The sequence below is a fragment of the Cuculus canorus genome, chromosome 6 (assembly GCF_017976375.1).
Source record: "Cuculus canorus isolate bCucCan1 chromosome 6, bCucCan1.pri, whole genome shotgun sequence".
Lineage (NCBI taxonomy): Eukaryota > Metazoa > Chordata > Aves > Cuculiformes > Cuculidae > Cuculus > Cuculus canorus.
In genome coordinates, this window is record NC_071406.1 from 41,047,468 (window position 1) to 41,071,156 (window position 23,689).

Below are 23,689 nucleotides of genomic sequence, written 5' to 3' on the forward strand. Positions count from 1 at the left end.
CTGCACCCTCGAGATAACCCAAATCCAACCCCTGGGTCAGATCAGAGCGTTTTAAGGGTTTAGAAAACTGGCTTTAGCTGGTTAACAAAAGTTCTTTTCTTCAATGCTCTTTAACGGGAAGGTTGGTAGGAATACTGTCCTTATTTTTCAAAGCAATGTAAGACATTATCCCAAACAGCAACGCAAGCACCGTGTTAAAAATTTATCAATTTCTGTGGCTTGCTGTGAAAAAAAAGCCCCAAGCAGTTACAGGTAAACAAAAACGAGGAAAAGCAACCTGAAACACAATAGCAGAGTCCTGTTCCGGAGAAAACCCATTCGCTCGGCAACGCCCAAGAGGAAATTCTGACTTTCCCGCCTACAAAGTTTTGTATGAAGCGTACTAGGAGTGCAGCTGACTTCAAACATGTGGACCTGCTGCTTCGTCCCACTGTGGTTTGCACAGGGCATGGGTGACGCTACTCACATACTACTGCCTGATGGACGTCGAATGCTCCGCAGGGTATAGTAACAACAGTTAATTGACAATAAATAGTCCATTGACAGTATGGAAATGTACTGCTGAAGTAGCGCAGTGACTCTTCGAAGGCTAAAGGCAACAGAAATAAGGCACTGAACCAGTATAACTTAGAGAAGAAATCACACTGCGAGGAGATTTTAACACAAATGAGCAGAACTTGCGATATTCCTAGAGAGAGGATTCCGCAAAGGTGTCTCAAGAAGCCCCTGAACAAGAACGACATTTCCCCCAGTAAGTTCTTCTCAGCCAGGAGCTGAGCGTGGTCCCTCTCCACCACCCACCCACAGCAGCCAAGGGAAAAGTCACGCGTTATGAACCTCTCCCATCTACGCAAGGAGGTCTGAGCAAATGGAAATACGGAGCCATGTACCTCTTTCTTGGGGGCGGGGGTGCACGGAGGAGAATAGAGGGAAACAATTACAGGCTAGTAATTACTTCTTCTTTAAAGGGATTCTGTCTAATCTCCAATGGATTTACCTCTAATCTCAAAGTAATTACCTCTAATCTCAATGGATTCTCACTCTGGGGGAGAGTAAGCAGCTCCAGGGAAGCCTACAGAGGAGTCGCACTCTATTGTCTGCAAGAGGCAATGAAAAACTAACACATGCACAGCTACTGCCAGGAACAATAGAGCACTTCTACAAAGCGAGGAGGGGTCTCGGGAGCAGACAATGGCAGCTTGCCTCCTCCTCACTTGATGACCCAGAGTTGGCCAAAACAATCTGAGGGAAACTCCTGTGGGAGCTCCACGGGGGCTGCCTCAATGGCAGGCAGTATCCGTTCTTCCCTTCTGTGAGCAACACCGATATGCAATTCAGGCATTTTGGGATGACTTCGCAGCAGAATTCAGCCAAATTAAAGAACGGCCAAAGAGGTGAGGCAGATTTGTCCAGTGTCACAAAAGGGAACAGTGAAAAGCTGGGCAAAACCTTGCTCTGGAACACAAGGCATGATATTTCTGATGGAAAGCAGCAGTGCCTTGAATATAGATGTCATCTACCTTATTAAATAATTTTTAAGAGACAAGGAAGGAACATCAGAAACTACAACAAAGCATTATTATGGCAGGATCTGAGATTATGAAATCTTGTGTCAAGCCAGAGAAAGAGCTAATATTCAGCAGACTGGGAACAGCATGGCCACGCTCCTCAAACATTGTGCACCTCAAGCAGAAGTTTCCTGCCAGTTCCACGTGCAGGTCTACAAACCCCAGTGCACATCCACAGAACTGCAGCTGATAGAAATCTTGATTTTCACTCCTTAATGGAAAGTTGCCCTGGAGCTCAAAATGACACCAACAAGCTTAGAAACAGCTGGCCCTAAAATCATAGAATCACAGAGTCACCAGGTTGGAAAAGACCTCTTGGATCATCGAGTCCAACCATTCCAATCTGCCACTAAACCATGTCCCTGAGCACCCCGTCTACCTTTTAAACACCTCCAAGGATGGAGACTCCACCCCCTCCCTGGGCAGCCTCTGCCAGTGCCCAGGTGGAAACTTTCTTCCCAATATCCAGTCTGACCCTCCCCTGGCGCAGCTCGAGGCCATTCCCTCTTGTCCTGTCCTCTGTCACTCGGGAGAAGAGCCCAGCTCCCTCCTCTCCACAACCTCCTTTCAGGCAGTTGTAGAGAGCAATAAGGTCTCCCCTCAGCCTCCTCTTCTCAAGGCTAAACAACCCCAGGTCCCTCAGCTGCTCCTCGTAAGACATGTTAAAACTGGCCACCCTCTCATCTTCATATGCGGCACGGTGATAATATATAAACCCAGACACGATTCTGAAGAACTTGGTGAGGGTCACAGCAGTTTTTTTTTGCATTTTACTATTTGCCAGTACCTCAGAGAATGTAAAGGAGCTGGGAATCCAAACTTTAAGATATGGAGTCTCCACATCGGTTCTGTCTTTTGAACTGCTCTGGCATGGAAAGAGCTTTGACAAACCTCTTCCCTCCTCCGGCTGGCACGGCCAGGGCAGATGGGGTGGGCGACTTCTAAGTCAGAACACTGTGCTCCTTCCACCCCCAAACCAGTACCTCGGGATTGCGTTACACACACTGAGAGGGACAGGCAGGACGCTAGGGCGGAGATGAGGAGAGATGTCTTAGCACCAAAAGGTCTTATGGTGCATATTTTAATAGCTAAATTGTTTTCCAAAGGCTGAGTAGGATTCCTGCTCAATAAACCAAAGGCACTGCACACTGACGAACACCAGAAACTTCCCTCACTCTTTACCACACCCAGGACTTACGTGTAAACTAGGATGGTAGGTCAGCACACCGTTGTCGCACAACGTCACGTACTTCTTCTTCCACTCTTTATTCAGCGACTTGCCACTTCGCTTTAGCAGCATCCCCTGTTAGAGGAACACGGAAAAAAAAAAGATTAAACGCTTCTACCAACGCACAACCATTTAAAACAGAGACAAACATAACTGCCGATGTTTTCAGATTTCTCCTGCAAGTCACTCATTTCCCCCTGCTTCTCCCACGACGCATGTTTTCTCCACCAGCAGCTTCAGGGCTTGCAATTCAGGAGGAAAAGCTCCAAGTGCAGCTTTCATAAAGCACAGTACATAAACCAAAAAGACTGTATCAGTGCTGGCTTTGTCCAGAGGGTAGAGAAAACCCTTTTGCACCAAATTCCACACCTCAGCAAAGCACATTTTAATGTGACACAGAGTAAGGGTACCCCTACACACTCCTGGGTGACAAAGACAGAGCACTCATCGCATTTGTTAGCCCTCTCAAATAAAAGATGGACCCCAGGATGATCCTACTGCGTGGCTTGTACTCCTTTCAGCGTGTTCTTGGGGATTCCTTGTTTTCCAGGCTTGACCTCTCCGCAAAGAAGGAAAAACATATGTTTATGCCCTTTTCAGTAAGGTGACACTACAACGGAAATCCTTCTAGCTATTCATTCCATCAAAACACAGCAATTCCAGGCAAAAGCAGTGAAATGGGAACAGGGCAAATACAAATTCTGGATAATTCCAGCGGGAGGTGTCCCTGCCCATGGCAGGGTGTTGGAACTGGATGATCTTCAAGGTCCATTTCAATGCAGATCATTCTACGATTCTTTACTCTAATGAAAGAGGTGTGATCAGAGAGGAAGGGAGGTGGGCACGGTGACCCACCTTTCCACAACTAGTGTTCAACATACACATCAGTGATGAATGCGAACAATCAACAGGTGAAGCTAAAAAGTCATCCTTGCATCTAAATGGACAAGAACTACTATCGCACGTTAACCTGCTCTCAGCTTAAAAATAGAAAGTCACTAAAAAAAGCAAAACATAAGCTGCTGTAGCACACTGGAGGTGGTAAATCAAGCCATACTTCAGGAATGCATCTCCCTAGGAAATTTTGATTTCCAAAATCAAATCAGAAAGCAGTTCTTAATGAAATGATAGTGTTGACTACTGAAAATCTTACTGAAACGTCACAGTGGAAACACTACATACAGCGCTACCAGATGGGCCGACTAGCTCCACACATCAGGTTCTGATAAAAGCAGATATTTACATTCATTTCATTAAATCATAACCAGGAATCTAAGCCAATACAAACTCCAATTCTCTAATCATAGAATCATTATGACCAGAAAAGACCACCAAGATCATCCAGTCTAACCCTCAGCCCAACACCACTGTGCCTACTAAACCTTGTCCCGAAGTGCCACATCTACATGTTTTGTAGTCACCAGGGATGGTGACTCCACCGCTTCCCTGGGCAGCCTCTTCCAATGCTTCACCACTCTTTTAGTAAAGACATTTTTCCTAATATCCACTCTAAACCTCCCCTGGCACAACTTGAGGCCATTTCCTCTCATCCTATCGTTTGCTACTTGGGAGAAGAGTCACCACAACCACATCACCACAACCTCAGAATCACAGAATCACAAGGTTGGAAAGGACCCATTGGATCATCGAGTCCAACCATTCCTAACACTCCCTAAACCATGTCCCTCAGCACTTCATCCACCCGTTCCTTAAACACCTCCAGGGAAGGCGACTCGACCCCCTCCCTGGGCAGCTGTTCCAGTGCCCGATGATTCTTACTGTGAAGAATTTTTTTCTGATATCCAACCCGAACCTCCCCTGGCGGAGCTTCAGGCCATTCCCTCTTGTCCTGTCCCCTGTCACTTGGGAGCAGAGCCCAGCTCCCTCCTCTCCACAACCTCCTTTCAGGTAGTTGTAGAGAGTAATAAGGTCTCCCCTCAGCCTCCTCTTCTCCAGGCTAAACACCCCCAGCTCTCTCAGCCGCTCCTCGTCAGACGTTCTCCAGCCCCTCACCAGCTTTGTTGCTCTTCTCTGGACACGCTCCAGAGCCTCAACATCCTTCTTGTGGTGAGGGGTCCAGAACTGAACACAGTATTCGAGGTGCGGTCTCACCAGTGCCGAGTACAGAGGGAGAATCACCTCCCTGGACCTGCTGGTGACCCCATTTCTGATCCAAGCCAAGATGCCGTTGGCCTTCTTGGCCACCTGGGCACACTGCTGGCTCATGTTCAGTCGGCTGTCAACCAGCACCCCCAGGTCCTTCTCTTCCGTGCAGCTCTCCAGCCACTCTTCCCCCAGTCTGTAACCTCCTTTCTGGGAGCTGTAGAGCGCAATGAGCTCTCCCCTCAGCATCCTCTCCTCTAGACTAAACGATCCCAGTTCCCTCAGCGGCTCCTCGTAAGACTGGTTCTGCTCTCCTCTGGATGTGCTCCAGAACCTCAATGTCTTTCTTGTACTGAAGGGCCCAAAACTGAGTTTTCTGCATTCTCGTTTTCCATGTAATTTAAAAAACGGGAAAGCAGAACATAGAACTACGCCCTATCACACACGGTGCCTCCAACTCCTGCAGAGTTGTTCTTCTTAAAGCAGGTTAAAACCTTGACAGCACATTATTACCTGTTTTCCCTTTAAACCTGCAGCTTTATAAAACCATCTCTTTGCAGACTCAATCCCAAAGCCACGGACAAGGAGCATTCTGTGCGAGGAGAAGTCCTCCAGGGCCAGGCAAGTTTTCTTCTCCTTCCATAGCTTTTTTTTTGGCTGAAATCCCTCACCAAAACCCCACTGAACTGACAACTCTCCTTTTGGAGCCGCTTTGGAGATAATCCCAGCGGAAAAGCCACGTACACAACCGCCTGTTCCCGGACACACACTTTCAACACAACTTCAGAGAAGAACCCTTCGCGATTCAAAGCAATCTGTGGACGGGACCGTAAAGAAAAGCTCGTCTCGGATGACTGAATTACACAGCGGTACAAACTCTGAACTTTCCGACCGTCTCGGGGTCAGATCGCCTTTTTTTTTGCTGTTCCTTGCTACAAGTCAAACTTTTCCAAGAGAGAATAGGGTTTCTGAAACACTTTCTTACAAAAGCTTCTGCGAGTGCGACTCGCACATCCCAATTACCGTCTCCCAGTGGTTAGAGACGTTGTTTTCTTCTATTAAAAAATGAAAGCTTATGTCTGCCTTTGACGTGTATGTTTGTCTATAGTAGGTGATCCGTTGCTTCACCTTTCCAATCTTTCATACCTCACCTGCAACACGATTGTTCACGTTATGGGGGACCCAATTCTAGTTAACGCTGTGCTCTGGGGATCAAAAATTACTCTTTCCCTCCGCTGGTTTGTTCTTCAGACCTTTTAATAGGGGAAAAAGCTGTGAGGATCACAACAGTGATTTCTTTTTTTGCCCCCGTGTTTTTTTTTTTAAGTTTTAAAGAAAGTAAAATATATATATTTTCACACCTTTTTAACTGCTCCTGTACAAAAAATATATCATTACTTTGGTAATTTTCACTTCATGGCAATAATAAACTCAATAAATAGTAAAACCTCGATACTTTCTTGATTTTCTTTACATAGAGGTTTTGCTGCTATCTAGGTACGAATTATAAAACTCTATTTTTGGATCTAAATGAAGAAAATAACTCAAAACAGGGTTTCACCTTGCTTTTAAAACGGATTTGCGTGCTCTCACGTCAAAGATAATTCTCAGCATTAAATACGTGTCGTCTACCTATTTGTGCCTAACTAATAAATCAGACTTCCCGGTTCATTTTCTTTAGGCAAGAAGAGAAAATCCTTTGGCAAAAAGAAGAGCTCTTTATATTACGTGAGAATTAAAATTACCTTCCTGTACCTGCAAAGGAAGCTGCTCTGAATGCAAGGCGCTAACTCCAAGTGTTATAAAGCAGAGAAGCCCATATAAACCGTATTTTCTTCCCCCAAGGCCAGAGACCACCACTTTGTCTGTGCTAATTATATAGAACGGTCTGGAGAAATGCTCTTAGTATGAGAGTTTAGATCAGTTATAAATGCACTTTAGCATTAACTAAACTTAAAAAAAAAAATAAATGGCCCAGATATGACAAGAAACGTTACTTAGAAAAAAAGAAAAAGCCCTTCACTTCAGTCACATTATGTCTACATTTAAGTCACATCAGATACTCTGCCTCGAAAACGAGATACGTGGGTTCCCACTGACCTTTGGTACCTTCCAGGCAATTCAGAGGTAGCTTGGGATCGTCTCCAGTCACAGCAAAACAGGCCCCAGATGCACCCAGCACATCACAGACATCACATCGAGTGCTCTAAGGGACTACGGAAATCAACTTCTACTTCAAAACACTGGTTTTTTTTTTGTCAAAATAACCTCTGCCTCAAATTATTATTAAATGGATAACACTATTTCTCCCGATTTGTATGAAATCCTTCATTGTTAGTCTTCCATCCATGACTTCCGCCCCGCAGTTCAGCGTAGCTGACCCAAAGCCTCCAGATTCAACACCAAGAATTTAACACCTCCAATTTGCTCACAAACTGAGAAGAACTTCACACTTCAAATTAAATATTTTACCACCTTTTCTCCAAAACTGCAATTCCGCCTCTAACGGAGGAAACGTTTCTCCTACCAGACCGCCCTCGCTCTACTTCTCATGAGCCACAGGAAAACGACTTCAACCGACGTGCGCAAACGTGGGTTCTTGGGTTTTGCTCGAGGAACTGCATCACCGTAGACAGCGAATGGAGACGCCGCCTGTACCTACTGCGAGCTCTTTATTAGTAATGTGTATGCTACGTCTAGTCCCAGGAGGTCATTGCAAGCCAAAAGCAATGTTAAGTGTACAAGCTTTAAATAACTTACAAAGTTAATGTAATGAATGGAAGTGCTATCTGAAATCCATCACTCAGTGGCTTGCCGTAGCCTCAAGCTGTGATAAAACACCACTCATAAATTTATATTAAAACTCTGTTCAATAGCAATTATTTACCAACAAAGATTTATTGATTGCATTTGCTGTTAGAGACTGAGGCCCTAACTGAGTCAATCGGCTCACGTTGTTGAGCTTCGGGGCACCGGGAGAAGTTACAGACTGCCATCAGGCTCCGCGTCCCGATCATTACGGTGAGAGCAGGAGCAGCTAATGAAAAGCTGCCACTGCAGGATTGATTGGATTGAAGGGGAAAAAAATCCCCACCCAACCCCGGTCAAGGGACCACTACGCATAATATACACAATTCCTCTGGATACACAGCGATCGGCTAAATCTCGCCGCTCCGGATGCCTTCCCGTGAGCTACAAATCACGCTTGCTTAAACAACAAAAGACGACAAACGTTAAAACAATTATGAGTTTTGTTTTACAAAAATAGTTCAGGTTGTAAGCGGTAAATTAGCAGCATTTACAGAAGTGACCCCTTGAAGTTGCCCAATAATGCATCGAAGACGCTGATAGGTGAGCGGCCTTATTTTTTCAACAGGCTGTGGAGACGGCAGAAGGATAGACTTACATCCTTCCCCCAAACAAATGTCGTAACGCCCATGCTGATCATCAAGAGATGTCTACAGCCACTGCTTGGCCCGCAGAATGAACACCGCGTCAGGAGCAGCATACTTTGCACGCCCTGTTGTGTTGCATTTCAATTTTCCTACTTTCCGCGTATTTTGGGTTTTCCAGGGGCCATCAGACCCAGAGGGTTTCACAAACAGATAATACCAGTGACCACAGCTCAACCGACCACGTGGCTTTCTCCATTTGCTCAAGCTGTAGCATTTGACTCGAGGTTTTGGGGGTTTTGTTTGTTTCAATAGAATTTGGCACCTCTGACTTTTCTTGACGTGCCAAGTAAAAAGAGCAGAGCCCTCGACACCAGCAGCGCCACGACTGGACTTCCTGGAAAAGGAAATGCAGTACTTTGGTTTCTATTCTCTTTCCAACGCTTCCGCCACTGCCGTGGCTGAGGTACTGCCAGCAGGCAAGGTTTTTATCCTTCACCTCCCTAATTTTTAGCGAACCCCATACTGTTACCCTGATGGTGTTTTGACAGAATGAAATATGTAATCTCGCATTTAATCATTAACAGCATAAATTCTTCATTTTCCACTCAGGTCTTCAGTTCTCGTAACGATGATTAGCAGCCAGCAGCGCCAGCTATGAATTTTCTACAGGTCTGTCATTTGCATCTGGTTCACGAAAGAAAAACTCATGCTTGTCTGCAACATCATCCCTCAAATAACTGCAAAAGCAACAGGATCACAAGCTGTTACGTATGGATTCTGGTCAATAAAACAGCCGCTTCCTTTAAATCTATTAACACAGTGAACAAATAATGGTAAAGCCTCCAGTTCTGCTTGACTGGTCAACTCTAGGTAGACTGGCCAGCAGCACTGGCACCGGTCTTGCTTGTCCTAACACCAAATAAAGAGATTAATCCCAGGCTTAAAGTCCATTCTTCCAGCATATGGTAGACACCAGCTCAAAGTATTGCACGTACAAACAATACTCGCGCGCTAAAGCAAGCGTACGGCCATTGATGTTCTCCCTTCCACTATTAAATTTGTACTTGGAGGGTGACGGTGGATGAGAAGCTCAGCACAAGCCGGCAATGTGCGCTCACAGCCCGGAAAGCCAACTGAATCCTGAGCTGCATCCAAAGCAGTGGGATCAGCAGGATGAAAGAGGGGATCCTGCTCCTCTGCTCTGCTCTCGTGACACCCCACCTGGAGCACTGCGATCAGTTCATAGAATCACAGAATGTCCTAAGTTGGAAGGTACTCACAAGGATCACTGAGTCCAGCTCCTGTCCCTGCATAGGGCGACCCCAAAATTCACACCATGTGTCTGAGGGCCTCAGCACAGGAAGGACATGATCTGCTGGATTGGGTCCAGAGGAGGCACCAAAGATGATCTGAGGGCTGGAGAACCTCCCATATGAGGACAGACTGAGAGTTGGGGTCGTTCAGCCTGGAGAAGAGAAGGCTGCGGGGAGACCTTAGAGCAGCTTCCAGTGCTAAAAAGCTCTCCAGGAAAGCCGGGGAGCTGCTCTTTTATCAGGGAGTGCGGGAACAGGATGAGGGGCACTGGCTTTAAGCTGAAAGAGGGGCATTGAGATGAGATCTTAGGGAGAAATGTTTTCCGGTGAGGGTGGGGAGGCCCTGGGCTGCCCAGAGCAGTGGTGGTTGCCCCATCCCTGGAGGGGTTCCAGGCCAGGCTGGATGGGGCTTGGAGCCCCTGATCCAGTGGGAGGTGTCCCTGCCCCTGGCAGGATAATCCTTAAGGTTCCCTCCAACCCTAAGCGTTCTCTTGATTCTATGACAAATTAATTTGAGCAGATGTCAGAGCACAACCGATCCTTCAGGTAAATAACTTCTGAAGACGCTCAATGTATTTAGAACCCTTCCATAAAGAAGTAACTTGCTTCCTCGATCTCCCAAATTCAAGCCTTTTTTTCCCCAGGAATTTAAGGGAATGTCTTTTTGACAATGAGCTATGAAGCTGTTTAACTTTTTACAGTTGGGAACCAGTAGTAAACACGTCTTACAGTAGCAGAGCGCAACCGGGAACCGACTGAACCACAGAACAAAGGCCACAAGAAAGAGGAGTGCCTCTAACGTGATCTGAAATCAGGAGATCTCAGATGCCCTCAGACTTCAGTATCGAACAATAATGTTTGCAAGCAGCCCCCGAAAAGACCCCATAGATTCTCCCAGGAGCCAGGTACAGACAAAATCCTTGATTCCTTCCTTAAAAATTGGCACTACAGCAGTAGCAGAGTTTTGCCACAGCCTCAAAGATGCTTCTCCATTGAAGAAACTATTCAAATTTTTGTTATGAGGAAGCGAAATCAGAACATTGAAGCCAATTCTATTCTAACATCCCCTAAACACAAGGCAATAACTCAGCGCAGCAGGTAATTACACCATGAATGGTTACCTAATGCCGAGGCTGATCAGCCACTATTTCCATCTAGAGTCAAAGAAAGGAGAGGCTCGAAGATCTGACTTGGAGGAAAAGATAATAGCTCTGCTAAAACTTGAAGGACAATCAACCTACAACCCATTACCTTCCAAGCTCTCTGCACACAGGCTACTAAAAAAAAATTAGAAAGCTTTACTTAAAAAAAAAGCACCCGGTGCTGATTAAGCAAGTCTTGCAGTTCACCGCAGCACCGGCAACGAAGATTGCCTCCTCTAACAAAGAGCGGCCACTCAATTCCTGCAAGTAACCTCAGCGCTAAAGAGGGATAAATGGGAAGAACAAACCCGGTGCTCATTGTTATTGCGTTTTTATTTTTAATGACTGCTCCAACAATTCAGCCTCCGGATTTTGACCTTACCTGCCAGCTGCGGGTAATGCACAAGTTCTTCTGATATGCAGCAAATAATTTTTAGGGAAGTTTTCACAACTCCCCAGCTCGCAGCCGTCATTTTTTTTTAAATGTAGGGTATGTATTTCCGACATGGCATGGACAAGGATCCCTTGGGATCTTGCTGAGCATAGGAACCCTTCAACCTTATTTCTAAGCACCAAGAGGTTGAGAAGAGGTGAGCGGGCTGCAGTTTGTGGAGTAGAAAAAAGGAAGTCACCACGTGGCACATCACATTCGCTCACCCAACGAGCAACTTCAAGAGGCGAAATGATGATCACGCCAGAGTAGTGATCCCAGTGTCCAAAGATGAGTTTGGCTGGAAAGCCAAGCCCCAGCCCTGCTGTAGCATCCAGGGAGCAACAAACACATCGCTCTGGCAGAACATCCCAAGTCCCAAGCTGCACCCACTTGCACCTGGATAACACTCAGAGCCCAAACAGGCACGTAAAAGCAATGCGGTGCACGTAGTTAAAGGATGGAGATGCTCAGCAAAGTAGGAGACTTCTTGAGTCCTCGTTCACTCGACAGCTTTGTGAAAGGGACGTTCTTTTGTTAGGCCTGGTTTATGATTATTTCTAAAATTAGACTACAAAATCATTAGTACATTGCATACCCTACAGTTACCTGATGTCCTAGCAACGCCGTTTAATATCCAAGTGCCTTACGAAACACTGCTGTCTGTTTAAAGGAACGGCACATCTCTTGCTCTACACCCAGTTTACCGCTCTTAACAAGACACAGCACCTCGCAACTCACAATATTTTTCTGCCTGACAGTAGTTTCTGCCTCTGTGGCCTTCTGAGGTTTGTTCCACTTACCCTGGACTGCTAAAGGAAAAAAAAAATATATAAAAAAAATAATCACAGCCCTTAATAATCTCAAGTAGTTGGTTTATTAACCCCTTGGCATTGGCAGTTGTGGTTTCCCGGATACCGTCGCCAGTGCTAATGTGAAATGCACTGCGATGCAAATCATTATCTTTGTGTGGGAGAAAGCAGACGGCTGATGCCAAGGGGTCTGAGGAGCCGGCAGCCATCGGCTCCGCTTGAACTCTTACCTCTCGCTGCAGCTCCAGCATCACGCGCTGCCTTCTGCCTACTCTGCCCACAAATGAAGTTAGCATCCACGCCAATCAGCGCGGTGGAACGCTGCTCCTTAGACTAAAATTAAAAGGAAAAACAGTGTTGGGAAGCTGAAGTAAACACGATGGCGTGGCGCGGTTAATTTGGAAAAGGCTCTCGGAGCGGAAAGATTCGTGGCTTTAAGAGTGGCTGCGGGGTCAGGCATGAAAAAGAAGTGAGAAAATATTGCCCTTAAACGAAGTGAGCGTTGGGGGCCACGAGATAAAGAAAGGAATCATCGTGCAGACGTTGCTACTTCTGGGTAGACGGTATGGCTCTCATTACAGTAGCGCTCCATTCCCTGAACCCTGAAATTCTCTTTATCATATTTTATATAAAGTAGGGATTTGGGGAGGGGGAAGGGGGGTTTCATGGGAGAAAAGCCATGAAAAGCTTAAAACCCAATTTTAACTTTCTATCCTGATACTATAGTGTTTCCATAGAAACATCAGGAAGACCACTTAAGAGCAGCTTTTTTTTTTTGTAGCCGTGTTTGGCACCGTCCCCCTCCCCTGGACAACCTATTATTTCACAAATGGATGCTTTTTGCAGCTTGTTCTGTGCAGGCTCCGATGAAGGGGGGAAAAGAAAAAGAATCCTGGATCTTTAACCAGTTCCCTTGTGGCCCCCTCCCTTTTTTGTTGGTAATATTTCTGTCATTGTGCCAGGGTATATGGTACAAAGGGTTACACTTTAATTGAGCTGTCAGCATCTCCAACAATCCTATAAAACTCCGATTATGCACGGCGGGGTTAGTGACACACTTGTTATTGTGGATGCCCTATTTGCTAAACCCAAGCCCCCCCCTCACAGGTCACATCACCCACGCGACCTTCCTGTCATTAGCCGCGTCTATTCCTACCTCACTGCTGTGAAAATCACACAAGCGAAGGCTTCAAAGCCCTTGCCAGGACTGAATTCGACCAGGAGCTAATCACCCACAAATCCAGCTCAAATGGCAATAATTGGCTAAACTGCTCACCTCTCCAGAGCTCAGCAGTAATTTGGGATAATAAAGAAAAGAATTATTCAGCTAACTGCCCTGAAATGTATGCTTTGTGACCGACACACTTCACATTTTAATAATGATGGACACAAAATCCAATTTAATACAGCATCTACTGAATAACAGAACCAGGAACACTGGGCGAGGGGAGAAAATAAAAAAAAAAGTGTGTGTTTCTTTCTTTTTTTTTTAATACTGTCTTCCATATTATTGTGCAGAAAGGATTCACACTTCACGTCGTGAAATTTTGGGACCAGAAAGGTCTTCGTGAGCAACCAAACGCAGAAACTCTGCGCTATAATGGGATTTAAAAATATTTTTATATTATTGTTTTTTAATCAAAAGGAGTGTCCCATACTAAAAAAATCATTTTGCCCAGCAGGGACCCCTCTGGTCCTTAAACCTTGGTAGGTGCGAGAGGAGAAATAGCTTTTATTTCTTCTACTAGTAGAAGGGATCCTTCTTTGTTATTCTGCTTAGCAATATTGCCTTGTTTTTCTTTACACCTTGCTCTCCGGTCACAGGATCACCAACGTCGATGACCCCACCACACGCACTTGCTGGGTAGGTAGCAACGCTCTCTGGACGGCTTCAAAATGTGAGGAGCCTCCCAGAAAGCACCAAAGTGGTTCAACACCGCTCTTCCTCCCACCCAAATCCTCCTAAGGAAGGATTCCTCCTAATCCCTCCTCAAATCTCTCCTAAGACCAAGGAAAAAAATAATTAACAAATAGAAATACATGTGTCTATACGCATCCAGACAGAAACGGGAATTGCCCGCTCTGTCCCGTCCTGCTGTTTATACACCCGGGATGTCCGGCTCACTCAGAGGAACAGGAATGAAGACGACAATCCTTCGGAGATGCAGTTAATGCATGGTGGGCAACTAGCATCCTCTCACAGTGACAGCAGAAAAAAGAAGGAACCCAAAGAGAAAGGATTCCTTCATCCCCTTTAACTGCCTCACCTTACCTGCTACGGGAAATGATACCTACGGAATTAGACTCTTCCAGACACAGAGCTCCTTCAGAGCTATTGGAATGTCACAAAAGATACCCACAGCTCTCAAATTCAGTGAGTGAAATATCTCCACACCAGGCGTGTTTCCCTGCTGGCCGAGCACCAAGATGGATTTTGAGGGAAGAGGCGCCGATGGCCCTGTACATCAACTGCTGCAAAGATCCCCAACTCCAAAGGCAGCAATTGTACTTAGTTTGGAGGGGGATGACGAGTGCTACATCTGCCTTGAGAAGTTAGTTTAGAAATGCTTTTTATCTCTTTATTTAAGGCAGTCCCACGCCTGCAGTTTGACAACTCAGCAGAAGGTGAGTCGGGAAGAGCGGTCACACCTGCGGGTGCATTAGAAGACCAAAAAGCGTTACTCATTAAAATGGCTGAGTCAAATCCGACATAACTGGGTTTAAGGCAAGTCCCGTTTCCTAAAGATCACAAAATCATATTTCACGTTCTTAAAAGAGCTGAAAAAAAATGGGAAAACCCATTTAGTCATAACCACCTTTCTTGTATTACCTGACTGCTACAACAGGGACCACTTTGGAAAGCATATTTTTATGACGCTATAACCTAAATACACCTATATATTTAAGTTTTTCTTAGAATAGACCCTCCGGTACCATTTTCTGGGTTTTGTGAAGACAGTAAAAATGCAGACGGTGCCCTACTCCATGTCAAGGTGGTGCCTGAGATGGTTAGGTGGACATCACCGTGTTGTTCCAAGAGGACACGGGGAAGAATAAAGCCCCCGCCGTGTGACACCAAGGTTTCAACACATACTCTGAAGACCACAGCCCATTCTGGACACGACGAACTGCTGACCAGAGCCTACATTCAGGCAAACACACTGAAGCACTTGTGCTGTCAATTTTACCTTAAACAAGAGGAAGATGCTTAGATAAATGTAGAACACAGAGACGCAGACGCAACCTCATAAAGAGACAGCTGCGACCACAGCCCTTCGCTATTTGCTCAGCATCTGAGTCGAATTTGAGATAAACAAACTGTTAATAAAAACTAATGATTTATCTACCAGGGCAGCAGAGACACAACTTTTTTAAATAAACCTGTTCAGAACATACACAATTGTGGGTTTTTTCCTTCAAGCAAATGACTTCTGATTGTGCTGATGAATCAATCTGTATTTTATCACCTGAAATAAAATAAGTCTGGTTTTCGCTTGAAATATATAAATATATATAGCTGTTTTACTTTAAATGTATAGTAAATTCACCTCAAAGCCTCTTAAGAGTGGTCAAGCTCCATGACTTGAGACACCCAACTCCCTGTTGGGTGACTTGAGAGAAGAAATGCATTTTACTGGTGTAAAATTTTGCTCAACGCCCCCCAACAGACAGTGCCTTAGATGACTTCTGCCAAACAGAAGACAGAAAAGTAGAGTCTGTGGGTTTCTGCCTTTCGTCCAGGAGCAACTCAACAACTAGTGAAGAAGAAAGGACCTTCTCGACTTCCCAGACTCAGCCCACAGCTCCAGCAGGGTCGCAGAAGGAGAACCGCGCCTTTCTTCAGCACAAACTCTTAATCAGTGTTTCTGAAGGCTTTTCAGTTGCTTAATCTATATTATGTATGTGACGACTCTCCTATATCAAGGTACCTCCATATCTACAACGCCGCCTTGAACCCTGAAGACGAATCCATCCAGGGATATAAGGTTACAATCTGAAGACAACTTTCAAATACGGGTTTGTTACGCGGTGCTCTTCAAGGGTGACCGCAGGAAGGCCAGGCTACTGCTTCTCCTTAACAGAAGAAATCTGGTTTTGCTGCGTTAAGTGCTATAGAAATCACAGATAAACTACAAGAGGCACTGCCAGTGTCAGTCATCTGAAGGCACTTTTCTAAGAAATTATAAAGCAATGCTTTCAACAAGGATTCCTCGAGCCTATGAAGTAATAACCTGAGACAACCCTAAATTTATTTAACGTGCCTCAAACCAGTAATTCGTGCCTCAAATATAGTAATTCAATAAATCAAAGAGTGGTTTGGGTCGGAAGGGACCTTAAAAGCCCATCCAGTTCCACTCCTGCCATGGGCAGGGACACCTCCCACTGGATCAGGGGCTCCAAGTCCCATCCAACCTGGCCTTGAACCCCTCCAGGGATGGGGCAGCCCCCACTGCTCTGGGCACCCTGGGCCAGGGCCTCCCCACCTGAACAGGAGAACATTTCTTCCTAAGATCTCATCTCAATCTCCCCTCTTTCACTCTGAGGAAAGAAGCCAGTTCTGCCTGGGCCCGGCTTTGCTTAATATAGAGCATAAACTCCTCCTCCCCACCACTTCCTGAGCTTAGCATTAATCAGTGCAATTTCAAAGGAAAGGATTCTGCATATTGTGTCAGCAAGTTAAAAATTGTAATATTGTTTTAATGTTAAAATCACTCCAGATACAATACTTCCTATGTAGTGTATTTCATGCCTCATTTGCTTCAACAGATATTAAGTTTCAGCCAACAATTAACTACTGACACCTTTTTTTTCTTTTTTAAACCAAGAAGATTTAGCAGAAAAGCTAAGGCGTAACTCGGTTTTATTAGATGGATGCTAATTCAATGTCACCAGTTTATTTTCCTTCTATAAAGTATCCATTCTGTAGAGTGATAGGGTCACTTAATCTACACATTTCAGCTGAATTGAAATTCAGATTTGAGCCACGCAGCACATATTTTAGTCGAAAAATTGCTGTAAGTGCATCAGTTTAAAAGACCATTTAAACCGTTAATTGTTTTTCACTTACCATACAAGATCATTCCCAAACATAACCATTTAAGTGAACGTTTAAATGGTGTTTTGTATACAGCACTTTTCTATTTATACTGGTAGGAAAATAGCGTGCCAGGAGATACCAGGCTCTGGAGCCATTCGTCGGGTTTCTGCCGTGAACCCATCGGCATTCCTTACTCTTTAGCCTGGGTTTACCTCCAGTTTCATGGTGCTGCTGCTTCAAAACCTGGACACAAGACGAACCATCTCGCCTCTTACTTTCTGAATCGAACAAAGAGGGGTTTTTTTTTGTCACCTTGGTTCTGTTGTTATGACAATGGAAGGGTCTCCTACTGCTCTGGCCACTCAGAAGCGTGGTGCAGTGCACCTGGGATGTAACCCCAGCCCATCACATGGATGCGAACCCAAGTCTTATCTTGCATTTCCATCTATCAGAAGCTTCAAGAATCAGGAAACGGACAATACATTTTTGGGTCAGAGGCTCATATCCAAACAATGCCAGAAAAGACACTACCTAGAGCCGCCTGGCCCACAGGAGTATAACTACTCACGATGACCTCAAGTGGCGCCAGGGGAGGTTCAGATTAGGCATTAGGAAAAATTTCTTCACTGAAAGGGTTCTCAGGCACTGGAAGGGGCTGCTCAGGGAAGTGGTTGAGTCCCCATCCCTGGAGGTATCTAAAAGACCGGTGGACAAGGTGCACAGGGATATGGTTCAGTAGTGGACCGGTATGGTTGGGCTCGATGACCTCAAAGGTCTTTCCCGACCAAACGATTCTATAATTCTATAAGATTTCATAACAAAGGTGGCAGTCACCAAGTTCTCTTGGAAATGTCAACCCATGGCACACAAGGCAGTGGCAAAGCGCGATGCTCCAGAAAGAGCACCACAATAGCAGCGGCACACAGCCAGACCATGGTCCGCTTCAGGCACTTCTGGCAGCACGGCTGTTTGAGACATTTCTGGCAGCATCAGCTTTTATCACGTGAAGCCTTAAAGTAGGGGTCAGCTCCTTACACGTGATCTGTAACACCGAACGCGGACAGCCTTGATAGATCTCAGGTAATACCATACACTGGTCATTCAGCATCTTCATGCTTTACAGCACCCAGCAGCAAGCGCAGGTAGAGCAAGAGCGGTTATCCTTCTACAAATGAAGACTTACACCTGAAGGTTTCAATCCAGGCTTTTTAAAGCAGAAACCCAAAAGGTGTTTCCAGAAAGAAAGATCCTCCCCAAAATCACGTAAAGATACACACAGGATATTTTCCCCATAAGAGAACTCTTTGACAGAAGTTGATCGCTCAATTTTAAGTCTACGCGCAACATCATTAATACAGAAGAACACCCTACAAGTGAGCCACTCTCCTCCAGAGGTTATTACCGTTTGATGAGGGAGTATCTGAGAACCCACAGGCTTGCAGGCGATACAGATGAACACTACGTTCACAAAAGGTAATTTATAAAGATCATTTGCAGATTTCTGCGTGCAGTTCCTTGGCCGTAGATAAGCTATGTTGTAACACCTTGGAGACAACCTCTTCCCCTCCAAAATATCTTCTGTTATTCGGTTAAGTAATCAGTCACGGTCAAGACGAAAGACTGATTTTTAACCATCTTTCCCAACTTTCTATGGATAAAGAACGTGTTTGTAAAGACAAAATAAAATTACATAAATAAAAATGCAAGGGACCCAGAGTGCAGCTAATGGGATTTGACGCTGGCTTTAATTTTAATGAAGAAAGTTGCCAGTAGCAACAAAACTGTCAGCAGCAGCCAAGCACCATTAATAAAGACCCAGACAACATTAGTGGCACGGCAACAGTACAAAAGGTTCCCCCCGGTTCATGCTGTGCTAAATTGGCTGCCCAATTTTTCTTAAGTGTCCATACTATTTAGAAGACAATTTATTAATTTTTGTCATCTATTGTCAGTTGACAGGCCATCATTTTGCATCCTGAATTTGAGATGAAAACTAATTGAAAAGACTGGCAGTATTTATGAGGGGTATTATTTGTCAATTACGGCTGCTGATGATACTTGCTACCACCAACTTCCATGCCCCGCGCTCGGGTGCGTCAGTCGGACTTTTTTTTTTGGTCATTTCCATGTTAGTTCTACAAAAGTGACAAAAAGCAATGAGCAAATCGATTTAGGAAACTCATTAAGGAAGAGGGGCCCATCAATCCCTGCTCTGAAATCACCGGAGTGGGGAAAAAAAAAAAGAACCGATGTCGCCCAGGAAATCTCATCTTTCTCTCAATGAACCCCCCAGCTCTTTTGTTTCCTACAAACAGAACAGACTTGCAAATGTGCCACGATTTAAATTATCCCTTACAACTTTATCCAGGCTGCCTAAAACTGAAGGTTTTGCTATCCTATCAATGGCCTGAAACTGCTTCTTTGCAAGTCTGAACGCCTCAAAGGCCCTCAAATTTCTAACTGCAAAGTGATACGTCTTAAGTGCAGTCGTTCCAACTTTCCTCGCATTGCTTCAAGTTTGTTATTTAAAATAATAATAATAATAAAAAAGCTTTTGCTATTTGAAAGCTTCCATCACTGTCCCCAGAACCTGTCCAGAGAACACCCTGGAGAACGGCAGCATAATTTGAGGGTTTAAAAAGCAAAGCGAACCAGTAAATACCTCATGGTATATCCCAGAAATTGAAAATCAAACAATTTCTACCCTGGAAGAGTAGAAACCTGACTGTCACAGAGGTCCATCACAGCCTTCCAGAACCGCTGCACACGGACCTGTCTGCCCTGCAGTAGCTCCCCATCAGTGGTGGTTATCATCTCAAAAGGATATTTGTTTGCAACTCTTGCCAAGATTTTCAGAAACATTCTCCTGTCTTCCCAACTCCCGGACACTTAAAACAATGGAGACACTGTTACCAGCAATTAGCAAAAACGAACCCTGGAGAATCACAGCATGGTTTGGGTTGGAAGGGTCATTAAAGCCCACCCAGTTCCACTCCCCACCACGGGCAGGGACACCTCCCACTGGAACAGATCACTCAGAGCCCCATCCAACCCAGCCTTGAACCCCTCCAGGGATGGGGCAGCCACCACTGCTCTGGGCAGTCTGGGTCGGGTCCCCATCGTGAAGAATTTCTTCCTAACGTCTGATATAAATGTTCTGCCTTCCAATTTAAAGCCATTCCCCCTCATCCCGTCACTCCAGGCCCTTGGCAAAAGCTCCTCCCCAGCTTTCTTGCAGCCCCTTTCAGCACTGGAAGCTGCTCTAAGGTCTCCCCGGAGCCTTCTCTTCTCCAGGCTGAACAACCCCAACTCTCTCAGCCTGTCCTCACAGCAGATATTACTGTTTTCTAAGCTTTGAAGGGCTGCAAAATTCTCTCTTTCCTCCATACGTCTCTATTTAGTGTAAGCAAACCTCAGTATTGACTTACAATATGGACATCCTTTTACATACCCTATAACTCCATTTGTTCCTGAAGATCTGAACATTTGGAGATGACAGCTAAAACCTCATTTAAACATTCCTTTAGGAACAAAGCAGGTAATTCTCCTTTACCACCAGCAACTGAAAAGCCTGAAACTGAGTTGATCTACTTACTATATACGCGCTTTTCTCTAATACCAATAGTAAAACGCGTATGATAGAAAAACTGTGTTGCGTTCGAAAGAAAAAACTTGAAACCACAACTACGTTAATTACATTAATACGTAGTTTACTATAAATTACCTATATATGATGAGTTTTTATATATGTAATATATTTACAATACACTATTAATTAAAGATAACGATGAAAAATAAGACTATTCTCCCGTAACAAAACCAACCATGTAAACACCAGTTCAATGCAGACTGAACTCACCCTATTAATCCACACCAGCTTTTCAGAAGCCACTTTCAGCTTTGCTTTAAAACAATATTGTCCAAGGAGAGCATTTCCCAATATCTCACATGCCCGACTCAAATCTAAAGCAAAAAGCTTTCTCCTTCCACTGTTTTCTAGAACTAAAAGTAACGCTCCCTTAGTTATCCTTCTGCATGAGATAACGTAATCTGAGGCTGATATTCACCTGAAGTACAAATTCTCAACCTGGAAAGAATTTAGTGCAGTTCTTACATTACAGAGATGATCGTTATCTCCTTTCTTTACACTGCCTTCGCGCGTGGTCTCTCTCACATACAAAACACAGCTAAATGCCTCTTTAGGGGATAAGAAAGCCATTTTCTCCATCTGATTCGCTCGCAGTTACAAGGCGCAAACCCCACAACTAGGAGCAGGATGGAGGAGAACCCATGCACGGTATGAGAGGGGGTTAAAAGGGGGCACAAAGACTGTTGATCACCAGCTGAAAGGTTTCGCCTTCCAGTTTCTACTAATGGGGATTGGAGAGGTTGGTCGAGGCACTCCAGTTTCCCACCGGCAACCCTGTCTCCACATACTACGTGCAGTTTAAGAACTCAATACATAAGATTTTGGAGGAAGGGAGACCGTTTTGTGCTGAGGCTTTCTGGGCCATCAGCTGCGCAATAGTGAAAAATGCCAGTGAGTTTATTCCACAAAGCCCTTTGGAACGGCAGCAGTATTCCCACCACAGAGGAGCAGAACCTGTAACGTATAGGGACTCTGCTGCTGAGAACAGAGGACCTTGTACTGGGCAACCAGTGATTTTTCCTCTTCTTGGAAGTGATCCTCCAGCAATATTTTCTTCCTATTTTAACCGACCTAAGACGAGCTAAATTCACTGAAATACAAACGCATCACACTGGTGATCTACAAGTGTCAATGTCAGCAACATATAAAGCATTACTTTCCTCACCAGATTACCCAAACACCACCCAGATCTGTAGAATCAGAACACCACATGTTGGAAAGACCTCTGGCGGTCATCCCATCCAGCTCTCTGCACAGAGCCAGGCCAACAAAGACCAGGTCTAAGGTCTCGCCCAGTTGACTCCTGAGGAGCCATCTCCAACGATGGAAACTTCACGGCCCTTTAGCTATCTGCTCCGATACTTGACTAACCTCTTGGTGGAAAAAACCCGATGTTTCCGCATCTCTAATTGGACTCCCTCTGTCTCAACTCACGCCAAAACATACATTGTGGGACTGCTCCTTTCGTTCCTCCAATAGATCAGTTAGCAGCGAGGTACACAAAAATTTACTTTCCTGTGCTTGGATAAAGGATAACTGCAGAGCTTCATAAACCACGAGCATCGCAGCTCAGCAGCTGCAGGGCTGTAAGACCCACTAGGACAATTGCTAAGCTATTATTCCAAAATGGAACAGGTTTGTTCTGCCATCAGTAATATCTTTTACGCACTTACACTGTCATCTTAAATGGAGGTTAACTAATATATTACCAATTTAACTTTCACTAAGATGCTAGAAAGGCATGTGCGTGCCCAGGGAAGCTTCTCTGCTTCTTGAGTCCAAAAAGAATTGAAGTCAAACTAAAAATGCACACTGCTGCTGAAATGACAAGGAGAAAGGAAAGCTTTACCAGTCTTGAAAATTAAAGAGACCGCAGAAGAATAATGCTTTATTTATCGTCCAAAAGAATCAAGCCCTTCTTGCATCAAGAGACTTGGTTACATTTTCTACTGCTGCCACTCGGATTAAGGAGAAACGGTGCTCATCCGAAGTCAATATTGGAAGACACAGGAGTCTTCATCTCTAATTCAAAACTCCGGATGAAGAGAAAACCTACGGACTTGTTTCTGAACGTTTTTCTCCTCCAGCAGGTAAAGCGCTCCGACAAAACCCAGCTCGGTGCCACAAGCCTGCCATAAACCCAGCAAGAAAGCCCTTCTTCTCCAACGCATCCCTAAAAGGACAGCGCTTTGACAGAGGATAAATTCGATGTTTGAATCCCCTTCATCTAGCTCAACGGGCAGAGAGAACGAACACCTTTTCCAATCTTGATGCTTTTAAGATACAAGTCTAAAGTTTGCACCCCACTGCAAGCAAACCAGCCCAACCCACAATATAAGGGAGATAAGGGCACCAAAAGAAACACTGCAAAATCTAATTTATTTTCTCGGTATTGTTGCGGTGACTCGCACAGCACAAGAAATTAAGGGTTCATTGTAAGCATCCCAACTTTCTGGAGAAATGCACCGTTTCTTTTACTAAATCTCCCTTTTTTTAACCTCTTTGTTGCAAAGTGTCAGTGGCGTATCAGCGCTGGGGAGAGTGACTAACACACAGAGGCCGCTCCGCGAGCTATCGGGACTCCAATCTGGAGTTCACCTACACGTTAACTCCTACTGCTAATTCATCATCCCGGCACCCGACAGCTCGGCTGATTGGGAGCTTTGCAGGACAAAGAGGGTCTCGGCTGACCACCAAAAACCAGCCCAAGGGAGGAGGGGTTGATGGGCACGGACCTGGAGAAGGCCTACGATAAGTGCTGGCTGTCAGTGCAAGGACAAAGAAGGGCAGGCCCTGGGGAGAGAAAGGAGATAAAAAAAATCTCGACAACTGCTTTATCTGATGAGGGTTATGGCTAATTAATTATAAACTCAATTACCTAACCCTTACTTCAGCAGTCTCTATTCATTAAGAGATAAAACCTGACTGACTGCTAACTTTCTCTTGCACACACGCGCCCAACCGCAGGCGTCGTTCGGATTTGCACACTTCAGGGCACAATTTCTTAAAAA

General features: G+C 45.0%; 1 protein-coding gene across 9 annotated transcripts in view; it reads right to left on the minus strand.

Annotated features, from left to right (window-relative positions):
* AGAP1 (ArfGAP with GTPase domain, ankyrin repeat and PH domain 1) overlaps positions 1–23,689 on the minus strand; it is a 390,099-nt gene that overhangs the window by 153,346 nt on the left and 213,064 nt on the right. For all 9 annotated transcript variants that reach the window (XM_054069546.1, XM_054069540.1, XM_054069538.1 and 6 more), the window contains one exon: positions 2,767–2,871. In XM_054069546.1, coding sequence (XP_053925521.1) covers positions 2,767–2,871 — 105 coding nt within the window. The remainder of the gene's footprint in view (positions 1–2,766; positions 2,872–23,689) is intronic.